The sequence below is a fragment of the Lontra canadensis genome, unplaced genomic scaffold, assembly GCF_010015895.1.
Source record: "Lontra canadensis isolate GAN:19392208 unplaced genomic scaffold, GSC_riverotter_1.0 scaffold108, whole genome shotgun sequence".
In the NCBI taxonomy this organism is placed as follows: domain Eukaryota; kingdom Metazoa; phylum Chordata; class Mammalia; order Carnivora; family Mustelidae; genus Lontra; species Lontra canadensis.
The window spans coordinates 4,180,410-4,203,837 of record NW_022631102.1 but is presented as its reverse complement, the minus strand read 5'-3'; the positions used below and the strand labels follow the sequence as shown (position 1 = coordinate 4,203,837).

The 23,428-nt window shown below is 61.7% G+C and overlaps 2 protein-coding genes across 5 annotated transcripts in view; one reads left to right on the top strand and one right to left on the bottom strand.

The window, feature by feature from the left end:
• Window positions 1–861, top strand: part of EVL (Enah/Vasp-like) — a 141,990-nt gene extending 141,129 nt beyond the window's left edge. For all 4 annotated transcript variants that reach the window (XM_032839694.1, XM_032839695.1, XM_032839692.1 and 1 more), the window contains one exon: window positions 376–861. In XM_032839694.1, the coding sequence (XP_032695585.1) occupies window positions 376–413 (38 nt within the window). In that variant the 3' untranslated portion in view covers window positions 414–861. The remainder of the gene's footprint in view (window positions 1–375) is intronic.
• Window positions 862–3,070: 2,209 nt separating this feature from the next.
• DEGS2 (delta 4-desaturase, sphingolipid 2) lies at window positions 3,071–22,361 on the bottom strand. The gene is made up of 3 exons (XM_032839664.1): window positions 22,218–22,361; window positions 4,866–5,608; window positions 3,071–3,285 (listed from the first exon to the last, which is right to left on the bottom strand). The coding sequence occupies exons 1-3, from the start codon at window positions 22,297–22,299 to the stop codon at window positions 3,139–3,141; spliced, it is 972 nt and encodes a 323-aa protein (XP_032695555.1). The 5' UTR covers window positions 22,300–22,361; the 3' UTR covers window positions 3,071–3,138.
• Window positions 22,362–23,428: the final 1,067 nt, after the last annotated feature.

Sequence of the window (23,428 nt, the reverse complement as noted above, 5' to 3'; positions counted from 1 at the left end):
AGTGGGAAACGGGCCCCCCGTCCCTGCCCGGGTCTGCGGGAGGCAGGGTGGGCACAGCCCTGGTCAGAAGTGACCTCTGGGTGGGTCCTGCCTGTGGCCGATGGGCCTGTGGGAAAGCGCAAGCCGTGTGGTGCTTCTCGGAAGCCCTGCTGGCAGCGAAGCGTCCGGCACTCCGCTATTCCAGCTCCAGGCCCCAATCTGGGGGACAGCCATGGGGGCTGGGGACAGGAGGAAGCTGGGGAGAAAAGCCAGAGGCTTTAAGCCTCTGCCTCGTGACCTCTGGGAGCCCAGCTCAGGCTCTCAGAAGACTGAGCAGGGCAGACAGCAGGCACGCCTTGTCCCCACCACCCTGAGCCGCCCTGTCCTGTCCCACAGCCATCCGGCAGGAGCTGAGCGGGATCAGCACCTCCTAGGGCCCCCGGCCCCTGCCGCCACCGCCCGAGACCACAGGCCCACTGCCGGCGGGGGACAGCGAGGAGCCCGGCCGGCCCCAGGCCTGCAGCACACACGCACGCACTGAAGCCGGGACGTGCTCCATTCAAACGTCTTAACCTGTGATATATTAAAATGAGGAAACAAGTTCAATTTCTGGATTTTTTTAGATTCTACCAGACACAGAACACCAGGTCTACTCGCCTTTTTTGTATTTTATATTTGCCTATTTAAGTGTACATTTCTTTTGGTTTATAGAGGACTCCCCCAAATCACGCGCTTCATTAGACAGTTTCCGAGTTTTCTCCTAGGTGATGCTCTTAGCAGCTTGGCTGGCAGGGGCGAGCGGTCCCCAGCGTCGTGGTGGTCAAGTCTGTCCACGCACCGCAGTGTCTGTATCCACGTGGTAATAAACGCTTTCTGTCCACACCCCCGGCTCCGGCTCAGTCTGTCGCACCAGCTCTGGGCCACTCCGTGCTGAGGATACCCCTCTGGGTAACGGCCCACCAACATCGTGGCCAGGAGCCGCAAGAACGAAGCGGCCACCTTGGTGGGCAGCTGGGCTGAAAGCAGATGGGGGAAGGGGGGAGTAAGAGTGGGGGCCGCTCGGCTTCCAGCCAGGGCTCCTGGCAACGGCCACCGCTACGGCCCCCTCCCCAGATGGGCCGAGTGCCGCCCACACCTGAGGCATGGAAGCGGCTGGCTTCCACTCAGCACAGTGCGAGGAGCGGCGGCCTGGGCTTAGCAAGGCAGCAGGGAAGTGACAGGCCGCATCGTCCAGAAAGGACCAAGGCCCTGCCCTGCGCCCCCACGAAGGCACATCCCAGCACTTCTCAGTGTGCGCGCCCCTTTGGAGGCCAAGAGCATCTGCCCCCTGGAGGAGGAGGAAGAGGGGCCCCGCCAGTGGGCAGGCCTGCAAAAGCGGTACCATCTCCTGGCCCCCAGGGACACAGCAGTTTGCCCAGCTGTCCTGGGGCTGCGGGATGGGCGTGGGGGGGGCTCCTCAGGGAGAGGGGGATGAAGCTGGGGCCCCAGTCTGATGACGGGACTGTTTTCTGGACACCCCAACGGATGCAGTACTCCAACAACCTGAAAGACAGATGTAGAATGGTTCTGCCTGTTGGGGAGAGCACCCAGGGGCCTCCTCTCAGAGTGGCTGCCCCACCCCCACCCCCGTCCAGCAGAGACTCTAAGCCAGGGCATCAGATTCCCTGCCAAGGCCCAGGAATCCTGACCTCTAGCGGCGGGGGTGCGGGGAGTTGGCAGGTCATGACTGAGCTCACCCAGCTCCCCGGGGAGCCCCCAGCCGGCCGCCGGAGGAGCTGTGCTCCTGGCTCCCCCGACTCAGGCCCACCTGTTTGCATGGGTAAAGACCACCAGTCCACCCAGGCTAAGCACTCCAGCCAAGCTGCCGTGCCTCACACAGCAGGCCCTGGGGCCATCTCAATGTCTAGGGGACGGGGGTGGGCATGGGTGTGTGTGTATCTGGCATCACAGGCCACACCCAGCCCCCCAGCACCCACCCACCCCACCCCACTCACCACACAGACCCCTGCCCCCAGCCCCGCAGGACAGCAACAACTTGCCTTCCTCCCATCCTCCCTCTCCTGGGTCAACTAGCTCAGCCCCAATGCACCCACCCAGGGGGTGGCTTTCTGCCCACCCAGCCTCAGGGACCACGCCTGTCCGGGGGCCCCAGGCACCCCTCCTGCTGCCTACCTGGCAGCCTCTAGGAGACCAGGACCCCGCCCTACCCCACACCACCCCTCACAGCCCCCAGGTTTCAGCCATGCCCCCACCAGTCAGGACAGGGTCATTACCAAGGACATCAGCCCACTGCCCCCAGAGCTGCAGGTCCCTCAACCAGTCCCATCTGTCCAGCCACCCGTCCACCCTCCGTCCATCTGGCCTGCGGCACCCGCTCCTAAAGATCTCTTCTGCGGAAGCTGGTCAGGGAGAGACCAACCTCGGGGGCTCAGAGAGGGCTCCCCCCAGGCCAAGGCCTCAGGGTGGAGTGGGGGCAGGGGCATGGCTGAGAGGCGGCGGCCTCAGCACTCAGCCAGGCTGGAGAGCAGGGAAGGCTGCACACGGAGGGCTTCAGAGCCCCAGGGACTTGGGACCAGGCACTTTACAGCCTACGAAGACACAGAGGATGATGGGACACCCCAGGGCATGCGGGGACCAGCCAGCAAGGCATCACCCCCCCACCCCCACCGGGGATGCTGCCTAAGCACACAGCGCGTCCCCGAGAGTGGGGGGAACAGAGGGGCTGTGGCCTGGGCTGGCAGGGAAGGCGGCCTGCTGGGCTGGGCCAGTCCCTTCTGAGGCCAGGCTGGGCCCTTGCCCGCTGCTGGGAAGCCCACGTGCGGGTGTGGAAACCAACACTGAATGCAGGGCCCGGAAACCCCCGAGAAAGCAGCCCCAGGGAGACTGCGGCCGGGAGCACCCAGGGCAGGGCCAGGCCGCTCTCCCCGAGGCGCAGAGGCAGGGGGGGCCTGGTCGGGGGTGGGGAGCTCTCCAGGCTGCAGTCTGTGCCCGCTGTGGCCAGACGTGGTCTCGGGCTCTGGGACACAGAGCACAGCCAGGGCGTGGGAACCAAATGCAGCCAAACCAGTTCTAGGCGCCAGGCTGGGGGGGAGGGGGGGCAGTGAGAGTCAGGTCCTCAGCAGGGCAGCGAGGGTGCGGGGCGGCGGCCGCCAGCAGGTCTCACAGACGGTCCTCAGCCAGCTTGCACACCCGCTTCACCCGGGCGTAGGGCCCCAGGGAGTCCTCGAACACAAAATCCCAGAGCACCTTTGCCCACGAGTGGTGCTGCGGCAGGTGGTCGTAGTACTCGGGGGCAATCTTCCGCACCTGCAGGGAGGGCGAGCGGGGTCAGAGGCTGGGGCCGGGGCATGCCTCCCTGCCGCACACACGCGCGTGAACACACGAGCTGCACGCACACTCACACACAGGGACGGCCTCCCAGGGGACCCATGTCCAGCAGAGCCAGGCTGTTCAGTGCTGCCTGACGCGGGGTGCCGCTGGCCTGGGACACAGCAGACTCGGAGCCCCTGCCCTCCCCTCTGCAGCCCGTGCCAAGTTTCCGATCCAGGAGCTCCAGGTGGGCCCAGCTTCCGTGCCCCTGAGCAGCCCAGCCTGGCTTGAATTCTGCTGAGCCACAGTCCTGGCCTCACTCCTCCGCCCAGCGTCCCCTGCCCCCTCCTGTCCCCTCTGCACCCTCTGCACCCACCCTCAGCCCGCCTCCTCCAGGAAGCACTCCCAGCCTCAGTGCCTGCACGGGCACCCCCACCGCTCTTCACTCCCCCCGGGGGAATGCACCCAGGGCTCCCGGCCTGCTTTAGAGGGGAAGATCAGGGCGCGGGAGACCAGACGACCTACTTGAAGCATGAGCAGAGAACCCTGACTTTGCCTGGGGGAAGCAAAGAAAGGCTCACAGCTAAGAGCACGTGCTTCCGTGACCGCGTGGGGTCCAGATTCTGGCTCTGCTACTTCCCGAGGCAGGGCCGTCCCCGCCTGAGCCTCTGCCTTGTCTGTGAAATGTGCACAACAAGGAACAAGGACGCCCGCTGCACGGGCCTGGGGCGAGGCTGAGACAGCGCCCAGCACACAGTAGGACCACAGGAGCTTCGGCAAGAGATGCAGGGGACGCGAGGAGGGCAGGGGAACACAGCCAGGTCGAACTCCTGAGTCACATAGCCTGGACAGGTGCTCACACACCACACACACACGAACACGTGTGCCACTGCGGAACACTCAGACACACATGCAAGCACCTGCACACAGGCGTGCACACCCAGACAGCACTCATGCCCGTAGAACACGTGCACACCAGGCAAGCACACACGGACTCCAACGCTCTGACACCCTCCCCACCGGAGCCTCCCCAGCCACCCCGTGTCTCGGGTCACCCCTCCTCTTTCTAACCCACCAGCCCACCGGCCCCCAGCCAGAGCTCCTCCTCTTCTTCCTCCCTCTCCCTCCTCCAGAAACTCCCCAAACCTGGGGGGGCTCCAGCTCAGGCCCAGCCCTGGGGTCCACGGAGTGCCAGGCCCACCCTGTCCTCTCTATGCCATGAAGGGGCCCTGGGGGGTCACAGGGCAGGGACCAGAAATGAGCAGGGACAGGGCAGGTGGGAGCCAGGAATGCGGTACGGCTAGGCCACCCTGCCGGAAGGAAGGGCCAGCTGACACGCAGAGAGGACAAGGGGCTGGCCCGACAGCGTCCAGCCTGGGTTCAAAAGGTTTTCATTCCCCCACGAGACCCTGCCCTCCCCGAAGCGCCCCCCCCCACTCTACAGCCAGGCCCCACCTATCCTGGGGGGCCTCTCGCGTTGCCCAGGGCAACCACGACCCAGAATGCAGACAGACAGCGATCCGCGGCCCGAGCGCGCCCAGCAGCGCCCCCCCACGGCCCCCCGCCGTGCCACGCACCAGGGGCAGGTTGCAGCCCGGGATGCTGGGGAAGTCGTGGTGCTCCACGTGGTAGCCCACGTTGAAGGTGATGCAGTTGAGCGGCCCGTAGTAGGAGTAGGTCTCGTGGCCCTTGAGGAACATGTAGTGCTCGGCCACGAAGTGGCCGGAGATGGGGTGCAGGCCGAGCCCCAGCAGGGAGCTGGCCAGCAGGTAGACCACGGGCTTGAGTCCCCACAGGGCGAAGAGGGCGGCGTCGGCGGCCAGCTGCACCAGGGCGTTGAGCACCTCCATGCGGGTCACGGCCTTGGGGTGCACGCAGAGCGGCCGCAGCGAGTAGAAGAAGGGCTGCAGCGCCAGCCACAGCAGCTTGCGGGCCGGCGTGCAGAAGAGCCAGCCCTCCAGGCGCGTGGGCACGTCCACGTCCAGCCCGTCGCCGCCCAGGTAGCGGTGGTGGTCCACGTGGTACTTCTTGAAGGACGCGGCGTAGGGCACGCCCACGGGCAGGTTGGCGAAGACGGCCAGCCAGCGGTTGTGCGCCGCGCGGCCCGGGCCGAAGGCCGCGTTGTGCGACAGGTCGTGGATGGCCAGCGTCAGCGAGTGGTTCACGCAGCCGCCGAAGGCGTAGGCCCAGAAGAGCAGCCAGCGCCACGCCAGGCCCCGCACCAGGCGGCAGGCCAGCAGCTGCACCAGCACCAGCCCCAGCACCGTCCACTTGAGGCGGGGGTCCGGCCGCATCAGGGCCTTGATGGCCGGGTACTTGGCTGCGGGCAGAATGGAGGAGAGGAGGTCACGGTGAGGGCGGCGCACTGGCCTCCTGGGCCTCCCCTCCCCCCATCATCCACTGAGCCCCAGGGGGTGACACGGGGTCCCTCCAAACCCGGGCCTGCAGACGTCTGGGGATCCCTGGAGCCGCAGAGCCGGGCACACCGGCCTCCCCACCAGCTGGGGGCTCGGGGGAGACTTCCCAGAGCAGGGAAGGTATCTTTGTCACCGGCCTAAAGAGCGAGCAGGTGTCCCAAGTCACAGCAACATGAGACCCCAAATCCAGGCGGCGGCCGAGAGCTGCAGGCCAGCGCGCTGCGGTGCCAGGGACTTCCGGCCCGACACAGGGTGAGTGCGGCGCCCTGACGCACCGGGAACCTTGGAAGGCACAGGGCTGGCCAGGGGCGGGGACATGGAGGGCTCTGGCTCTGGCTGCGGTGTTTCAGTTCTTAAACAAGATCTAAGGAAACACGATAAAATGTTGAATTCATTTCTTTTGGGGTGGGGGGTGCTCGTTACAGAGTCTTTTGTACTTTTCTGTAGTTTGTTCTACAGGAAAGAAAAAGACAATGATGCTGGGAGTGGGCCGAGCAGGGGAGGGCCCTCTGGCCAGAAAGCAGCCAGGCCCTGGTTGGGGGTGCCCCTGGGGCAAGACAGCTCTGCCTTCCAGAAACTTCCCGTGGGAGGGGGTACGGAGTCTGGTGCTGTGTCCAGGGGTGGGAATGCACAGGGCCAAGGGGTCATCCCACACTCAGGGTGACAGATGCTCCCAGGTCTGCTCAGTGCCCTGGTTCCCAGGCCCTGGGACAAAGAGCAGCGCTCTGATGCACGGATATGGAAACTGAGGCCCAGGTCAGCAGGGCTTATCCTGGGAACCCTCGGGAAAGCCAGTGCTGGTGTCCAGTGTCTTCATACCTCCTGCCTAGAGAGCACCTGGGCAGCCTCGGGCTCCCTCCCTGGGCTAGTCCACAGACAGGGCCTGGAACCAGCCAGGCCCAGGACAAATCCTCCCCACCCCTGTCCTCCAACTGACCCAGGAAGTTACTTCCCCTTTGTGCCTAGAAGGGAAGACTGTGACAACTCCACTCAGCAGCCCAAAGTCCTCAAAGCCAGGCCCCTCCACCCTCCTCCCAGCCCACAGGCCTTTCTGAGAGCCATCCAGCAATGCAACAGGCTGAAACAGAAGTAGTGAGCTGCCTGTCCCTGGGAGTATGCGAGCAGAAACACACGATGGGAGCAAAGGGAGACTCTGGCTCAGAATCCTCCTGCCTGAGCCGCCTCCCCACAAGCCCCTCTTGGGGTCCCTCGATCTTGTTGTGTGCCCCGGGCTCCATTCCCACCCTCTCTGGGCCTTGGTGTCCCGGTGTGTGATGGCAGTGGCGTGAGGTGCTTCACAGGTTGTCTGTCCCCACAGAAAGACCCTGGCTCCATGACAGCAAACAGCCAGCATCTGCTGGAAATGCTGCGGGGAGCTGGGGTCCCCCTCTACCCAGAAGCCAACAGAATGCCCCAGCCAGCACCTATCCCAGCGCCACCCCCAAGCCTTCGCCTCGTCACACAAACCATGGTGTGGGCTCTAACACGGGAGCAGTGATTTCCACCGCCCTGAGGACAGCCCTCGAGGAGCCGAGGTGGGCTGTGAATCCCACAGTGGACAGGGCCAGAGCCCTGCCCCACCCCCGCAGCTCCCCCTGCAGCGGCCCTCCCCCTGCACACAGAGGTCGCCTCCAGCTGGGGAAAGTGCCAGCCCCCAGGGCCTCCCAGCTGCAGGAGGCCAAGGGCCCCTTTGATCCCGGGAGCTTCTCCCTGAGGCTGGGCCAAGGACCCCGCCTGGATGGTCGCAGCGCAGTGTAGACGCAGGACTTCAGAAATCACAAGCCAGCCCAGGGACGGGTGACAAACCTCAGCCCCACTCAAGAGCAGCACAGGACCCGTGTCCCAGGCGTCTGGGAGAGGGCAGCGTTCCGAGCGGGTTCAAATCCTCGCTGTGGGTGCGCGTTTAATATCCGGCGCACAAAGATTTCCTACAACTCAGGGGCCAAGACAAACCACCCAACAGAGAGCAGGCAAAGGACCCGAACAGGCGCGTCTCCGGACACGAGCCACCAGCCAAGGAGCCCAGAGAGCTGCTCCACGTGGGCAGTCACCGGAAACACAAACTAAAACCACAGGAGGTCCCGCCTCAACCGGCCCCCCAGGAGGGCCAGAGTCAAAACCAGACAAGGGCAAGTGGCCACAAGGATGGGGCGCGCCCAGAGGCCGCGTTCCGGGGCTGCTGGTGGGGAAAAAGAACTGGCAGCTGCTCGAAAACCTGAATGCAGGATTGCCGTATGGCCCAGCAAGCTCACCTCTACACAGACCCCAAAGACTTTTTTTTTAAGATTTTGTTTATTCATTTAAGAGAGAGAGAGAGCACGCACACGAGCAGGGGGAGCAGCAGAGGAAGAGGGAGCAGACCCCCCGCTGAGCAGGGAGCCCGACGCGGGTTCAATCCCAGGACCCCCAGACCACGACCTGAGCTGAAGGCAGACACTTAACCGAGTGAGCTACCCAGGGGCCCCCCATTCCCACCATTTCACGCAGGAGGAAATGAAAACCCAAGGAGGGGCGCCTGGGTGGCTCAGTCGTTAAGCCTCGGCCTTCGGCTCAGGTCAGGATCCCAGAATCCTGGGATCGAGTCCCGCATCCAGCTCCCACTCGGTGGGAACCCTGTTTCTTCTCTCCCTATGCCTCTCCCCCTGCCCATGCTCTCTCTGTATCTTTCAGCCTCAAATTAATAAATAAAATCTTAAAAAAAAAAGAAAGAAAGAGAGAGAGAGAGAGAGAGAGAAAGAAAGAAAGAAAGAAAGAAAGAAAGAAAGAAAGAAAGAAAGAGGGGCACCTGGGTGGCTCAGTGGGTTAAGCCTCTGCCTTCGGCTCAGGTCATGATCCCAGGGTCCTGGGATCGAGCCCCACATCAGGCTCTCTGCTCAGCGGGGAGCCTGCTTCCCCCTCTCTCTCTGCCTGCCTCTCTGCCTACTTGTGATCTCTTTCTGTCAAATAAATAAATAAAATCTTTAAAAAAAAAAAAAAAGAAAGAAAGAAGAAAAAGGCAGAAAGGCTGACCCAGGCTGCACGTGGATGAGCCTCGAACACACAAGGCCACGTGAAAGCCGCCAGCCACTGGGGCCACAAACTGTAGGACCAGGACGAGTGTGGGGCAGGGAGAACAGGCAGTTCCTAGGGAGGAAAGGAGGGGTCAGCAGCGGCCAGGAGGGGGCGAAGGGGGAAGGGGGGTCCGGAATGGGTCTGTGCGACTCCGTAAGGCGGATGTGGAAACAGCCACAGCGCACGCCGCCGTGAGTACCACGGAATCAGACACGCCAGCGTGGTCGGTTCTCACAGCAAACTGCCGGTTCTGTGTATTTTGCTGCAGTTTGGAAAAAGTTGAAGAGAAACTGGCCACTCAGGGCAGGTGAGCTCGGTGGCAGGGCTGTGCAGGCACTGCCCGCTGGGTCACGGGCAGGGCCACAGGCAGGGCCACAGGCAGGGCCGATGGATAAGGCCCGGCAGGGCTCGGCTAGCCAGCCCAGGCAGGCACGAACGGTGGCCTGGCTGCAGGGTGACCGCCGGGGCACGCAGGGGACACCAGCCCCTCCGAGGCCAGCAGCTGTGTCGTCGGGGCACGGGGACTGCAAGAGGACAGAATGCTGGGCTGATGAATAGCGCTCACCCTGCCCGGGGGTGCCGCCCACACTGGGCTCATAGCCTCTGGCCTCCTGCCTGCCCCGTGGGAGGGGACCTGGCTGCTGTGAAGGTCAAGGACTCTAGGGCTGCTTGGCGCTCTGCAGGCAGAGTAAGACTTGGGGTGGCCAGTGCCACCTTAAGCCAGGAGATCCCATTCACAAGCTGGAGACAGAGACCACTGGCAATGTGGGGGGAGGGGCAGGTCAGTCATGGCCCCAAAGATATCCGCGTCCCAATCCCAGAAGCTGAGGAGGTTCCAGTCCCCGGCATGAGAACAAGGTCGCACAGGGCATTAGACTCCAGCCGCTGACCTTGCAACAGCAGGGTGACCTGGACCGTACAGGTGGCCCAGGGTCATCCCAGGGCCCTCCCTCCTGGGGCACGTGCAGGCAGGAGAGGGGGTCCCCCGGGGACAGGGAAGGACCCCATCGCCCGCCCCTGCTGGTCATGAAGGTGGAGGAAGAGGGGGGGGGCTGTGAGCCCAGGAGCACAGATGCCTGGAAAGGGCTTCCTCCCCAGAGCTCCCTGGGGCATTGCTCTATGACACGTGACTTCAGCCTGATGAGACCCACATCAGGCTTCCGCCACCCCAAGTTGTTAGAGAACATGTGTGTGCTCTCTGATGGCCCCCCAACTTGTGGTTGGTTACCTGTCACTGGGGCCCAGGGAGACTGAGGGCACCTAGACCAGAAAGGAGGAAACCGTGCACTCCAGCAGCTGGGCCCGTCACAGGGTCCACTCCTCTGGCCCCAGCCCTGGTCCGTCCTGGCACTGACGCCGCAGGGCCCAGGGAGACTCACGCTCCACCTGGCCCCCACCCCCACCCCAAGGGCGCCCCCCCCACCAGCCCGCCAGTCCCCCCAAGGGGGATGAGCCACCACCGCACATGCCCTCCGTGATCCCACCAGGTGGGATGAGAGACAAAGGACCCAAGCCTGGGAGCCAGGAGGGGACTCAAGGGGCAGGCCTCATCCCAGCTTGCTCCCCTCCCAAAAGGGGGTTAGAGGAAGAGGGACACTTCAGAAAGTAGGCCTGGACTGCCTGGGCAGAGAGGCACTTCGGGGCTGGGGGGGACTGGGGCTGGGGGCCCGGGAGGGGGGAATCCAGCAGCCTCAGCGAGGAGGGTGAGATTGCAGTGGGACAAAGAATGTCTTCCCGAAGGCCAGGGTGACCGAGACGTGCTGGCCACCTCAGCCAGCAGGAATGCGCTCGCCCACAGCCCAGGGCCAGGGAAACCGCACACAGAGCGCCCCCGCGACCTGTGCACAGCTGACTGGCAGGGCAGGACCACAGGCCACAGGGCTCCACCAGCCTCCCTCTCACCATGGGCGGACTCTGGGCACCAGCCTCCCCCCTAGTCAACCAGGAGCCTGGCCCTCAAGGCCTCCCGAGGCACACCTAGGAGGCCCAGGGAGCTGGAGGCCAGCAGCTTCTCTCTCGGGCCAGTTCCCACGCATGCCCTTGGAAGGAGGCCAAGCCTGAGGCGGGAGGGCAGGGCAGGCCACACCTGTGGCAGGAAAGCAGCCCGGCATGCTCTGAGGCAGTGGGACCCCAGCTCGGGCACCGAAGCCAGCACACAGGCCACTCCTGTGCTCCCCAGAAGCGGCTCTGACTTTGGACAGTGGGCCCCAGACGCCCCATCTGTCCAACAAAGACAGTAATCCCGCCGGTGGGGAGCTAGGGCGCACACCCCTGCGGTCCCACCTTCAGGGAGCTTGGTGCCCCTTCCTCCTTTTCCTAACAGTTTCCCAAAGACTCAGGTTGCCCCCACTGAGTGGCCCCACTGCCTCCCAGTCTTGTCTCCACACCTGAGATAGGGACATCACTCCGGCCTGCCCACCTGGGCAATGGCGCGGCAGGGATGGGGCTCTGAGCCCCGCGAGCTCTCTCACTGTTACTAAATGCAGTTTTCTGAGCCAAGAACAATGTTCCAACTTCAGATCTCTGGGCCCGGCTTGCTCTGACCTACCCCCAGGCCACAAGGATCACTGGGCCCAGCCATCCTGCTGGAAGCCACGAAAGATGGGGCCGATGTCCAAGCAGGACTCCAGGCCGCACAGGGGAGATCCTTACAAGGGGTCAAGCACCTACGCCCCGGACCTCAGTGCAGGGAGGAGCCCAGCAGCCAAGGAGAAGGCAGAGCCCCAGGGCCTTGGCCAGAAGGGGCTGTGCGCCCAGGGAGCTGGGAGTGTGGCGGATTCCGGACCCGCACCGGCTCACAGGCCCTGCCGCGGACTGGGATGCCCCGCAACCCTCCCACCCCCACTGCCACCCCAACTGCCCGGTGGGACAGGCAGCACTTTCTCCGAACTATCTTAATGTTAATGCCTTGCTAGAGGGGAAAAACCACCTTCACCTGACAGTGGCAAGGCCTCCGCATCGGGGTCGTCTTTAGCATATGAAAGTTCTTTCGAGGGATGCCTGGGTGGCTCAGTGGGTTAAGCCTCTGCCTTCAGCTCAGGCATGATCTCAGAGTCCTGGGATTGAGCCCCGCATCCGGCTCTCTGCTCAGCAGGGAGCCTGCTTCTGCCTCTCTGCCTGCTTGTGATCTATGTCTGTCAAACAGATAAATAAAATCTTTAAAAAAATTTAAAAAAGAAAATCCTTTTGAAACCTCCTGTTCCTTCCCTCCCCCAACCCCATCGTGTATAACCTGCCGCCCCTCACAGCCTGGGCCAGCAGCTCCTTCTGCCCACGGACCCCGCCCCGTGCTTGAACAAACCTCCATTTTGCACCAAAGATGTCTCAAGAATTCCTTCTTGGTCCTCGGCTCCAGACTCCTCCCCAGTGAAGCTCACTTCACTTAAGTTCTAAAACTTCATCCCCACTGAACACCCCGGGCCTTCTGTGGGGACCCCAGGGAGGCCCCGTCTTAGGAGTGGGGCTACTCAAGACCTGCCCGCCAGAAAGTCAAGGGCAACAGTGAATCCCAACTTCTCAAGCCCAGAGCTTCCTGGGGAGCGGGGGGATCTGGGGGACGTCCCACAGGAGATGCTCTGGGGACCCCCAGCCACTCAGACCAGAGATGGAGCTCACGGGGCACCGGAGGGACTGGGTGACTGCAGCCATGGCCTTCAGGTGTCTCTCCCGGGGTCAAAGAGGGTCAAAGGCAGGAAGACAAGACAGGTGCCCCATCAGACCTAGCAAGGTCATGAGGGCCCCAACAGGAGCCATGTCGGCACAACCTGGGGCGAGATGGCAGTGGGGCAAGGACGTGAGGGGGGAGAGGGTTAATGTGGGAAGTGGGGAGGACAGGAGGTCTAGCTGGGGGGCAAGGGATGTCAGGAGCCAGGACAGAGATGCTGGGGCAGGGGTCACAGAACGGGCAAGGGGTGCTGGCCCGACAAAAGCGGGAGGGCCTGGGCCTCTTCCAGGGGCCCAGGAAAGGAGGACCAGAAGAGGGGGAGAGCCCTGAGGCCGCACAGCGCTGGGCTCCATCCTCTCTGGGGGATGCCCGAAGAGGAGGGACAGAAGCACATACCCCACCCCACCCCCAACGGCCCCATGGAGGAGCCCTGGCCCTGAGCTGGACCCTCAAGCCTGGCTAGCCTGCCAGGCATGCCCAGGCCCCTGGCTCAGAGACAGCAGGATGCACGGGGACACGCATGCTTCGAGAGCTCAGTATGCACGGGGGAAGCACAGACGGCCACCCAGAATGAGAGACAAACAGACCCATGCACCATGCAAATGTCTGCGGCCCGCCCGGGCGTGGCCCAAGGCACCTGGGCACCTAGCCATGAACAACAGCCATTGTTAGAAGTCGCACTGGCCGGGCCTGACACGGAAAGGAGGGTCTGAGGTCCAGGGAAGCTTGGGGAAGCATCCCACAGAGCAGGGTGAGGCCCATACTGCCAAGACTTGGCCTTGGGACCCCCAGCTCCAGGCGCCCCCAGCAGGATGTCTGCTGGGGCCCAGGCGAGGGCTGGACACCAGCAGGTGCAGGGAACCTGAAACATCCACCCTGCCTGGGAGCGGGCCCTCCCCGCTGCGGAGACAGGGAGACGGGGTTTCCACAGCGAGGTGAAACTACGTGCCTCATTTCCAAAGCCCCCCCCAGCCCCCCCCCCACCCAGAAAGGGGGAACAGCGTTCTGCAGGGATGCTGGGCCGGCAGGGGACCTGTGTCCTGGGGCTGAGATGTGTGGTCGCCAGGACAAAGCAGCCAGAGAAAATGCTAGGTCCCAGGTCAGACCTGCCTGCAGCCCGGCTCACCCCCACTGCAGGAGTCCCTGGGCAGCCCCGTCCCTCTCTGGGCCTGCTTCGCACTCTCCCTCTTGAAGGTGCTGGCTCTGACCGGTGAGAAGCAGCTTGCTACCAGCAAAGTGACTTCTAGGAGACTTCTTCTCATCACAAAGACCCAGCACACGATAGACTTGTTCACAGGACCCAGAGAGCAGGGCAGGAGGGTGGGCCTGCTGGGCCCTGAGGGCCCCCACACCAGTCTCCAGAATGGCCTTACCACAGATACTGGCTCATCCCCCAACTTTTCCTGCCAGAGCCCTCAGGGGGAGGGGAGGCGGAAGCAGGTAGCTGCTCAGGGAGGCTGCTGGGTCCTTGCCCTCCAGAGGCAGCCAGGGAGGTCCCAAGGCTCCAGGGTCTTCCTCCCAGATGCAGGCCTCCCACCTGCCCCCTACTGACCGCTGGCCTCTGGCAGGGGCCCCAGGAACACAAGGGGCTTCTTCCCGCCAACACTCTGGACCCATCCCTGCGCCCAGACCTGCCACCACTGAACCACACACTCCTACCACCTCCCCAAAGAGGCCAATTGCCATGGTGTGACAGTCCCAATGGCTATAGGGGAGGTCCTTGTCATTGCTACTCATCACCTAAGTATCATTGCTACTCATCACCTAAGTATTCCCAAGTCTAGAACATTCCATGGCACACAGCAGCTCACTGCTGACCACCTGTTTCCCAGCCAGGGGCTCCAGCTCTGTCCCTCCCATCCCCCAACCGCTGTTGAGTAACTTGGCAACTCTCCCAAGGAAGGCACCTGAAGCCCTCTTAATCCCCTCCTTCCTAAAGGGCTTCCCTGCAGCCCCCACCAGCTCTGCGGCCTCCCCACAGGCTGCCTTTTGGAGCCAGGAGGAGCCAAGCCCAACCCCAACGGTCAGTGTGGGAGGCACCCTGGGGACCTGGTTCCACGTAGAACGTGTGGAAAGTGGCCCGAAATGCCTTCAGGAGCCACCGTGCCCGCCCCCTCACCTGCCTCTCACTAAATCTGCCTTTTTTTTTTAAAGACTTTTATTTATTTATTTGACAGACAAAGATCACAAGTAGACAGAGAGGCAGGGAGGTGGTGGTGGGGAAGCAGGCTCCCCGCTGAGCAGAGAGCCCCATGCGGGACTCGATCCCAGGACCCTGAGATCATGACCTGAGCCGAAGGCAGAGGCTTAACCCACTGAGCCACCCAGGCGCCCCTAAATCTGCTTTTTGTTCAGTCTCTGGCAGCGAGATGGGAGGGGTTCCCGGCTGCGTGGGGGTGGGGTGCGGCTCTCACGGGGCATCCCGGGAGAGGGACACACACACACACACACACAGGAGTGCAAGCGCATCTGCCATCAGAGCCCAAGGACGGGTGTGAGAACCTGGAGGGCAACTGCACGTGTTCACAAGGGACCCACCAGGTGAGGAAAATACTCCCCGACTGGATTACACAACTTCACTGAAGTCACCGGCCTGTGGGATTTACGGTATGTAAACTGGGCCTCATAAAAGCTGGTACATATTAACGGAACAAGGGGAAAGGTAGGCCAGGGAAGGAGGGGACATGCAGGGCCGTGCAGAGAGGCTGGGATCCCAGAGCTCGCCGCCGTGCATGCATCCCGTGGCAGGGACAGCAGGTCTCTTCAGGGGCCGGGGACAGAAGAGGATGGACAAGAGGGCTGCCTGTCCCCCGGGCAAGTGGGGCAAGTGACTTACCCCACAGGGAGCATCAATGTCTGGAAAGCAGACAGAAAAAAGAAAGGCGGGGGGCCTGCGTGGCTCAGTCGGGTGCTCTGCTCAGTGGGGAGCCTGCTTCCCCCCCAACCCTGCCTGCCTCTCTGCCTACCTGTGATCTCTATCAAGTGAACGAATAAAATCTTTGAAAAAAAAAAAAAAAAGAAGAAAGAAATGGCAAAGATGCTCACTACGGGTGCCAAGCACAGGGTCACAAGAAGTCACGCACAAACCCTTACCCATTGGGGAACAAGGACTAGGACTGCTCGGGTGGAAAGAGGAGCTGGGGACAGGAGAATAAAGTTCCCAGGGCAAGACAGTGAGATCAACCAAGTCCTCGCCTCACCAAGCCGCCTAGAAATGCGGGTTCTGCTGGGTTGTCTCCCAGCTCCCCGGCTGGACAGGGTGAGCCCAGGAGGGAAAGATCCAGAGCGTGGCAGGTCCCAGGTCGCAGTCAGCGCTGGAGGGAGGAACCCGGGACCTCCTGGCAGCCTGTGCTCAAGCGCCTGTGGCAGGCCTGTCCGGGGAGCCCTGCGGGCCAGGCAGAAGGGCCAGGCCGAGGGAACCGTGGTGGAGGTGGGCTCGCCCTGACATCGGGAGCCTCCAACACGGGAGGATGAAAGCAGTCGGCCACAGTCATCTGCAGTTACAGAAGAGGCCGGGGGCCAGGAAGCGAAGGCACCTTGCAGGAGGGTGAGGGAGGACAGTGGGGCAAGCGCCCGGAGGAGAGGGGTGCCGTGCAGGTCACCACACGGCAATCCTCCCTTCGCAAATCCCTGCCCCGCAATGCGCACTGCTGGCTGGAAATCGGCCACAAGAGAAGTATTTGCAGAAACTGCCAAGTGCCAATTTGCAAATCAGGGCTTTTTGTTCCCTCCAGAAAGTACCAGCATAATAGTGTGTGTGTGTGTGTGTGTGTGTGTGTGTGTGTGTGTGTGTAGCATAGTGTAGTGTTTCTGGGAAAAGGACATTTAGGCTGAGGCCTGAAGGACACGTATGAGTTTGGTTCATGAAGAACAGGGGGAAAAGAATTCAAGCAGAGGGAACAGCATTTGTAAAAGCCATAAGGGAAATGGGCAGATGGGGTGCATTCCACGAAAGTCAAAGAACAAACCAACAGAAAGGGCAAAGGCCAGAGATGGGCTGCCCCACAGGCCGGGGCAGAGGTGTTTTTTTCAGAAAGGGAAGCCCTTGGACGATTTCAGAGGCGGATGTCCCCAGGCCAAGGAGGGTCCAGGTGTCAGCCCTGAGTCATGCGCTGCGAGGCCCTGCGTCCCTGCACCCTGCCTGCCACTCCCCCTGCCCACACCACTTAGGGTGACAGCACACCTCCCTTTTCTTGGAGAGCCATTCCTCTCCCACAGAACAGCCCTGACTATGTGCTACTGGGGGGGTTTGCCCATCACAGCCCCCTGCCCACTGCCCAGCCACACCACTCACAGCTCCAGCCAGAGGTCGGAGGCTCATGGGGTACCGGGGAGGGAGCGAGCTCACTCTCTTCCTTGGAATCTCAGAGTTGGGTGGACGCAAACCCCCCTAGCAGGGGAGGCGGCCCAGATGCCACCCGGGGCAGGGGCCGGGAGAGAAAGGAGCCAGCAGCCCCGTGGTAGGGTGGGGAGAGGTCCTGAATTCCCCTGAGGGCTTCAGCCTGGTTCAGTTCTGGATTTTCCCGCCCCAGCCCTGAAAAAGCCGCAGCAGGGGCCTTTCCTACCCAAACAACCCAACAATTGCCAAGAGTCTGACTTCCTTGTTTCCTCTTTTGTTTTCCTTTGATTATTTGAATTTGTGTCTGTTTGGTTTTTTGTTTTACTAAGCCTGAGCCCTGTTTTTCTAAGAAAAAAAAAAAAAATCACAAAGCTATTTGTTTTTAAAGACAAACTCAAAGCCTGCTTCTTTCCACCGCCCCGCCTGGCTTGGCCTCCGGTCTGCCACGGGATCCCAGTCCTGCTGGCTCCGTTCCTGCCTTCAAAGTACAGGGAGGCTCAGCCAGTGGCCTGAGAAGCGTGGCTCTTAGGGGCTGCGAGGGCCTCCATTTACTGAGGGCACTGTGCCCTGGGGAGCCTGTCCCCATGAAGGCAGGAGTTGGGAGATGGACTTTGGTTCTGTGGGTTCCTCCCCCGGCCCCCCCGCAGCGGATGCCCCTGGGTTCTGACTCCCTCCCACAGTAGGATCTTTATGGACACTCCACTGGCCCCCAGGGGGTGGGCTGGAGCCCTAAAGCAAGTTCGCCTGGCCTCGGCGGCCTCCGATCCAGGTGGCCCCAAGCAAGCCCCTTCCCCTCTCTGATCCCCACCCCACTCCACTGTCCCTTCCCTAAAGAGGTACTAGGGGCTACTCGACTACTCGCAGAATTTCTCCCGGGCTGGGCACAGCGCAAGCAGCCGGAGATGAAAGGTGGAAGGTACTCCCCTTCCTCGGGGAGGGCTCAGGCCTGTCTGCAGTGGTGGTAATTATCATCGGGGCTAACACTGTCACATTCATTGCGTGCAAGGCTAAGTACTTAACACTACCTCATTTAATGTGCACAGCTCTGTAAGGAATAATGGCCCTTTTAACTCAACCAAGCCTGTTTGCTCATCTGATGACCAGGACCTGCCCAGGGTCACAAGGCTCAGGAGAGAGGAGTGTTGAGGAGCCAGCCAGGACATGAGCTCACGGCCATGCTCTAGACCCCCGAAATCTACTGCCGCACAGAGATTAAGAACCCTGAGGAACTGGGGAGCCATGGGGGGGAACCCCAGAGGAGTGCCTTCACCCGGCAGAGGCCCAAGGTCAGGAGGACAACCAAGGCGGGGGTCTTCCTGCAGGAAATGGGAGAGTGAGCCCTAACGAAATTTCCGCGGCATTTTCCACAGAACTAGAACAAATCATTCCAAATCGGCTGTGGAACGGCAGAAGGTCTCCACCAGCCAAAGCAACCTCGGTCGTCCGGGGTATCGCGCTCCCGAAGCTGACTGTACTACGAAGCTGAGGGGATGGACACAGTTAAGTCAGCGTAAAACTACACACACTTATCAATGGAACAGAACACAGAGCCCAACACCAACACGCATTAGGTCAAGAGATGTGCCAACGGGGGCGCCAGGAACGTGCAACGAACGGGCAGGCCGCGTCCTGGGCGGGGGCCGCGGGGCCGCAGGGCTCGCGCACCCCGGACACACCGGCCCGCCTTCTCACAGCGCGCGCGAGATCAACTCAAAACGGATCGGAGACTTGCATGCACGACGGGAAACCCGAAAACTCTGGGCAGCAGGCCCCCTGCCTTCAGTCTTGGCGGTGACCTCTTTGGCTTCCGCACCGGAAGTAAAGGCGGCTTACGCGGAAACAAAACAAAGGGAGACTGTCGCAGAGCAAACGCGCCCGCACCAGGAACGTGACACTTAGCCCGAGGAGGCAGGCCCCGGAGCGGGAGAAGAGACCTACAAATCACGTCCCCAGGAAGGAGAGGACACCCAGAGCACGTAAGAACTCCTACACCTCAACAGCAAACCGAGGGGAACTGGGTGAGAAACTTGAATAGACATTTTCCACGGAAGAGACACACAAATGACCAACGGACACACGGGAGGTGCTCAGCGCCTCTCACGCCCAGGACCGTGCCGAGGGAAACGACCAGCGGTCGCACCTGACACCTGTCAGACGGCCAAAACCCACAGCGTGAGAACAGGTGTTGGCCAGGATGTGGGGAGAGGGGAACCCTCGTGCGCTGTCGGTGCGAATGCAAACGGAGGCAGCCGCTCTGGAAAAGGCTGGAGCTTCCTCAAAAAATTAAACTAGGAACTACCCCACCACGGTGCAGCAGTTCCAGGGCTCGGCAGGCATTCAACCACAGAAAACAAAAACACAAATTCGAAAACATATATCCCCCCCCACCCCGTTCACTGCCCCACTGTGTACGGGAGCCGAGACCCGGACGCAGCCTGAGTGTCCGTGAACAGACAAAGGGATGCAGACGATGGGATCTCCCCAAGCGGAAACCGAGCCGCGAGAAGAACGGAGCCCGCAACACCACGGAGGGACCCTCACTGAAGATGTCAGACCAACAAAAATACCGCGTGATTCCACTCACACATGCCCTCTGAAGACAAAACCGAACCACCCCCAGACTCAAAAGACAAAACCAAGACAGACTGGTGGTTGCGAGGGCCGGAGGGGTTCAGAGGGAGGGGCGAAGGGGATCAGAAGTCCAAATCAACAGTGACGCGTGAGGGAGAGATGGGAATGTCAAGTGCAGCAAGGAGACTAGAGCCCACAAAACTGCACTAACCTTGTGCTGCGACCCACCTGAAACGTACATAATGGTGTATGTCAACCACGCTTCAATGAAACAAACAAACATGGGGCGCCTGGGTGGCTCAGTGGGTTAAGCCTCTGCCTTCGGCTCGGGTCATGATCCCAGAATCCCGGGATCGAGCCCCACGTCGGGCTCTCTGCTCAGAAGGGAGCCTTCTTCCTCCTCTCTCTCTGCCTGCCTCTCTGCCCGCTTGTGATCTCTCGCTCTGTCAAATAAATAAATAAAATACTTTTTAAAAAAAGAAACAAACAGAGCCAGTCGGGCAGAGGAAGGAAGGACAGACCGAAGGACAGACACCTAGGCGGGGCAGGAGCTGTCAAATGCTGGTGAGTGAGGGAAAATGGCTCATTAATGCCAAGTTCACGAGTCCAAAAACAGATAGAACCGGAGGAATCCCCAGCCGCCAGTGGAAATGGGAATGAGCTAAAGTGCCCTCGAGGGTCAGCCTTGGAGACCTGGTGCTGTCCGTTCCCTGGCCCGCATCACCTCCTCTCCTCCAAGTCCTCCAGGCCTCCCTGCCGCCCTGGCCGGAAGCTTCCCCCACTGGTTTCGGTGCCCATGGTTTCTCTCTTCAGAGATCCTTTTCTCTTGTCCAGGAGGGCCGAGTAGCACACTGGGCACCTCTTAACATCCCAGATCTCCTTTAAATGTTGCACCCTCTCTGCCCAACACGATGACTGTGCCCACTCTGCAGATTCAGAAAAGTTGAGTCCGCAGCCCAGAGGGTCTGGACCCCTCCTCCAGGCAGCTCTGCAAGCCAGGGTAAGTTTCCCAGCCTTCTCCACCTGGGGCCAGGTGCCCAGTGAGTCCTGTTAAGGAGGTAGGGGACAGTCAGGGGAGGGGAAGGAAATGGAGCCCGCCTCAGCAGCAGGGTGTGGCCAAGACACCTGCCCTCTACGGAGGGGCAGGACCAGGTGATCACCAAGAACCCCCTGAGTGCACGGGTGTAGAGAAGACGCTCCACAGGTCAGACCGCAGTAGTGCCGGGTTACTGTCCACCTCCCAGCAGGAAACCACGAAAGTCACCCACCCACCAGGGACACCAACCAGGGTAAGCCACAGAAGAGCACAGTCCCACACTAACCATGCTGCGTATCTGGGGTCTGAAAGCCTTAGAAGTAACAGGATGGATATCATAGTCTTGGACTGGGGCGGGATACCAAAGAGAAAACTCTATAGAGTAAAAAGCCAATCTTAAGGGGCTGCCTTCAGCTCAGGTCATGATCCCAGGGGTCCTGGGATCGAGCCCCACAATCATGCTCCCTGCTCAACGGGGAGCCTGCTTCTCCCTCTCTCCCTCTACCCCTTGCCCCGCTTGTGCTCTCTCTCCCTCAAATAAATAGAATCTTAAAGGGGGAAGGAGCCAATCCATTTGAATGCAGTTTAAAAAAAAAAGAAAAAAGAAAAGCGAAGCTTCTGTGAGAGCAAAAGGGAGAAAATACATGCAACACGTAAGAAAAGTTAAATCCTGCTGTACAAAGAGCTCTAACCAACAAGTGAGAGACCAACCCAAGAGAACAAAGAAAAAAATTAAAGTGGCCAATTAAACTTTGGAAACAATCATCCCCAAACTGCAAATTAAACATAATAAAATAGCACATGTCGCCTAGTCAATCTGATGAAAAGGTTTGCCAACCCCAGGTGTAGGCGAGGGAGTGTGGAAACCACGGCCTCGCCATTTCTTGGGAGGGAGAGTAGCCCGTCCAGGCTGCTGCACACCCTGGGGACTGTGGGGACGGTTTGGTGGCATCTAGTGAAAACCAGGCTGGAGGGGATCCCTGGGTGGCTCAGATGGCTGGGCGTCTGCCTTCAGCGGGGGTCATGATCCTGAGGTCCTGGGATCAAGCCCCACATCAGACTCCCTGCTCAGTGGAGAGTCTGTTTCTCTCTGTCTGCCTCTGCCTCTCCCAAATGATACTTTAAAAAAAACCCGCGGAGTCGAGAGCCCAGTTCCGCGTAGTCTGTACATCCCCAGTCTAAAAGCCGCCCCTGGCGTGACTGACCACAACTACGTTGGCAAAAACGACTTTGGAGGACACTAAATGACAGGAGGAGCGGCCACCACGTACTAAGCTATAAAATACAGGTTTGAAGAGACAAAAGGCATTTGGGGGCATAATCTTTTTTTTTCTTAAGTCGTATCTCTCGTTGCGCGCTTGCTTCCTTCCAGGCGTTGGTCGCGCCCTAACTCCGGGACCCGGTTGAGCTCAGCGGGCTCCACCTTCGCGGGCAGGACGGCGCATCCCGTACACGGACGGTCCCCGGGAACCGACCCTTGCCCCGCCCGGTTGCCCCGCCCGGTCCCCGCCCCACGACCGGCTCGAGGCCCACCACGGGGACACTGCGGCTGAGGCGCGCTCCCCAGGCGCGCGGATCCGGGCTGGGGTCCTCGGATCCTGGACTCCAGGACGCAGCCCGAGACGCGACAGCAGGTTCCAACCCGGGCGGGGGGGACCCTCGGGGACCCGGGCCGAAGACCCCTGGGCGGAGGGGGACGTGGCGCTCCCACCCTCCGTGAAGCAGGGGCCGAGGAGAGCCCGCTGGAGATCGGGGCCGGCGCCACAGGGACCGCGGGGCTCGCACCGGCCCGCGCCTGCCGACGGCCCCGCGGGTCTGCCCCACCCGCGGCAGGGGCCGGGCCGCGCTCACCGAGCATCTCTTTGCGGCGCTGCGTGTGCGGCTGGTCGGTGTAGACCCACTCGAAGTCGGTGCGGCCCGCGCGGTTGCCCATGCTGGGGCCGGGAGCGCAGCTCGGAGCGCGTCGCACCACTCGGCTCCGCTCCACCTGTCTGCCCCGCCGCGCGCTGCGGGGACCGAGTGCGGCTCGGGGCGGGGCCGGGGGCGGGGCCTCTCGCGGGGCGGGGCCAGGTGCGCCCCGGGAGGAGCGAGGGGGCGTGGCCCGCGGGGCCGGGGCGCGGTCCAGATCTGGGGCGGGTGGCGGCGGCTCCCCAGCCTCGGTCGCGTCGGCTGGACGTGGAACTATTAGCGCGCCGCCCGCGGGAGTCCCCGGGCCCCAGGTCGTCGGGGACGGCCCGGTGCGCTCGTTGCCCCCACCCCGCCTGGCTCGCCCGCGGCCGGTCGTCGGAGCACCGGTTCTCCCCGCGGCCCAGACGCACGGGCGCGCCCGCTGCCCGTGCCTGGGGGACGAGCCGGGTTAGCACCCACCTGGGGTGGGGATAGGGCCAGGAGGCTAGAGATTAAACGCCTGTGACAGTGCCTGTAAACAGGAGGTGCCAGGAGAGAGTCACCACGGCGGCAATGATGCCTTCCCCTACCTGTCCCCTACCCGGCCCTCCCACGCAACGCAGTGGGCAGATGATGGGTCTGTGGCAACCTGAGGGAGGTGAGTCAGCCCCACCCCCACCTTCAGGAAAATCGAGGGACACGGGGACACGGGGACACGGAAAGGGCCTATTATGACTCAATGTGAGACGTGCCGTGACACAGGGAGGGGTAGCCAGGATCCAGCACGGGAGTCTTTTGCACTGGGCTTTGAAGGATGAGTAGGAGTCAGCAGCTAGACAAGGGAAGGGCACTGGTGGAGGAGGGAACAGCAGATGCCAAAGGCTCAGAAGCTGAGAAGAACCCTGACATTTTTAAAATAATAAGAGTCCAGGAGTGGGGGCACAGGGCTCCTCATTTTCACCTTTTCAGGGATTCCTCTCACCCCTCCGGAGTTTTGGAGGGTGTGGAACAGTTCACCTTTCTAGACCTTGGAGAGCCTGGCCTGTGCTGGGAGATAGACTGGCCTGGTAGCCACTCTGGGCAGGGAGGTAATAAGGGTGAGTTTTCCTCCAGCCTCCTGAAGTCCGTGGCCCGGGGTGTGGTACACTTGGCAGACCTCCCTTAGCCCCAGGCCA

Excerpts from the sequence above, each read along its gene's own strand:
- DEGS2 (XM_032839664.1), bottom strand. The coding sequence starts at position 22,299 with ATGGGCAACCGCGCGGGCCGCACCGACTTCGAGTGGGTCTACACCGAC. Across the intron at positions 5,609-22,217 it reads GCGCCGCAAAGAGATGCTCG|CCAAGTACCCGGCCATCAAG; the intron begins GTGAGCGCGGCC and ends TTCTGCCCGCAG. Across the intron at positions 3,286-4,865 it reads CGGGCTGCAACCTGCCCCTG|GTGCGGAAGATTGCCCCCGA; the intron begins GTGCGTGGCACG and ends CCCTCCCTGCAG.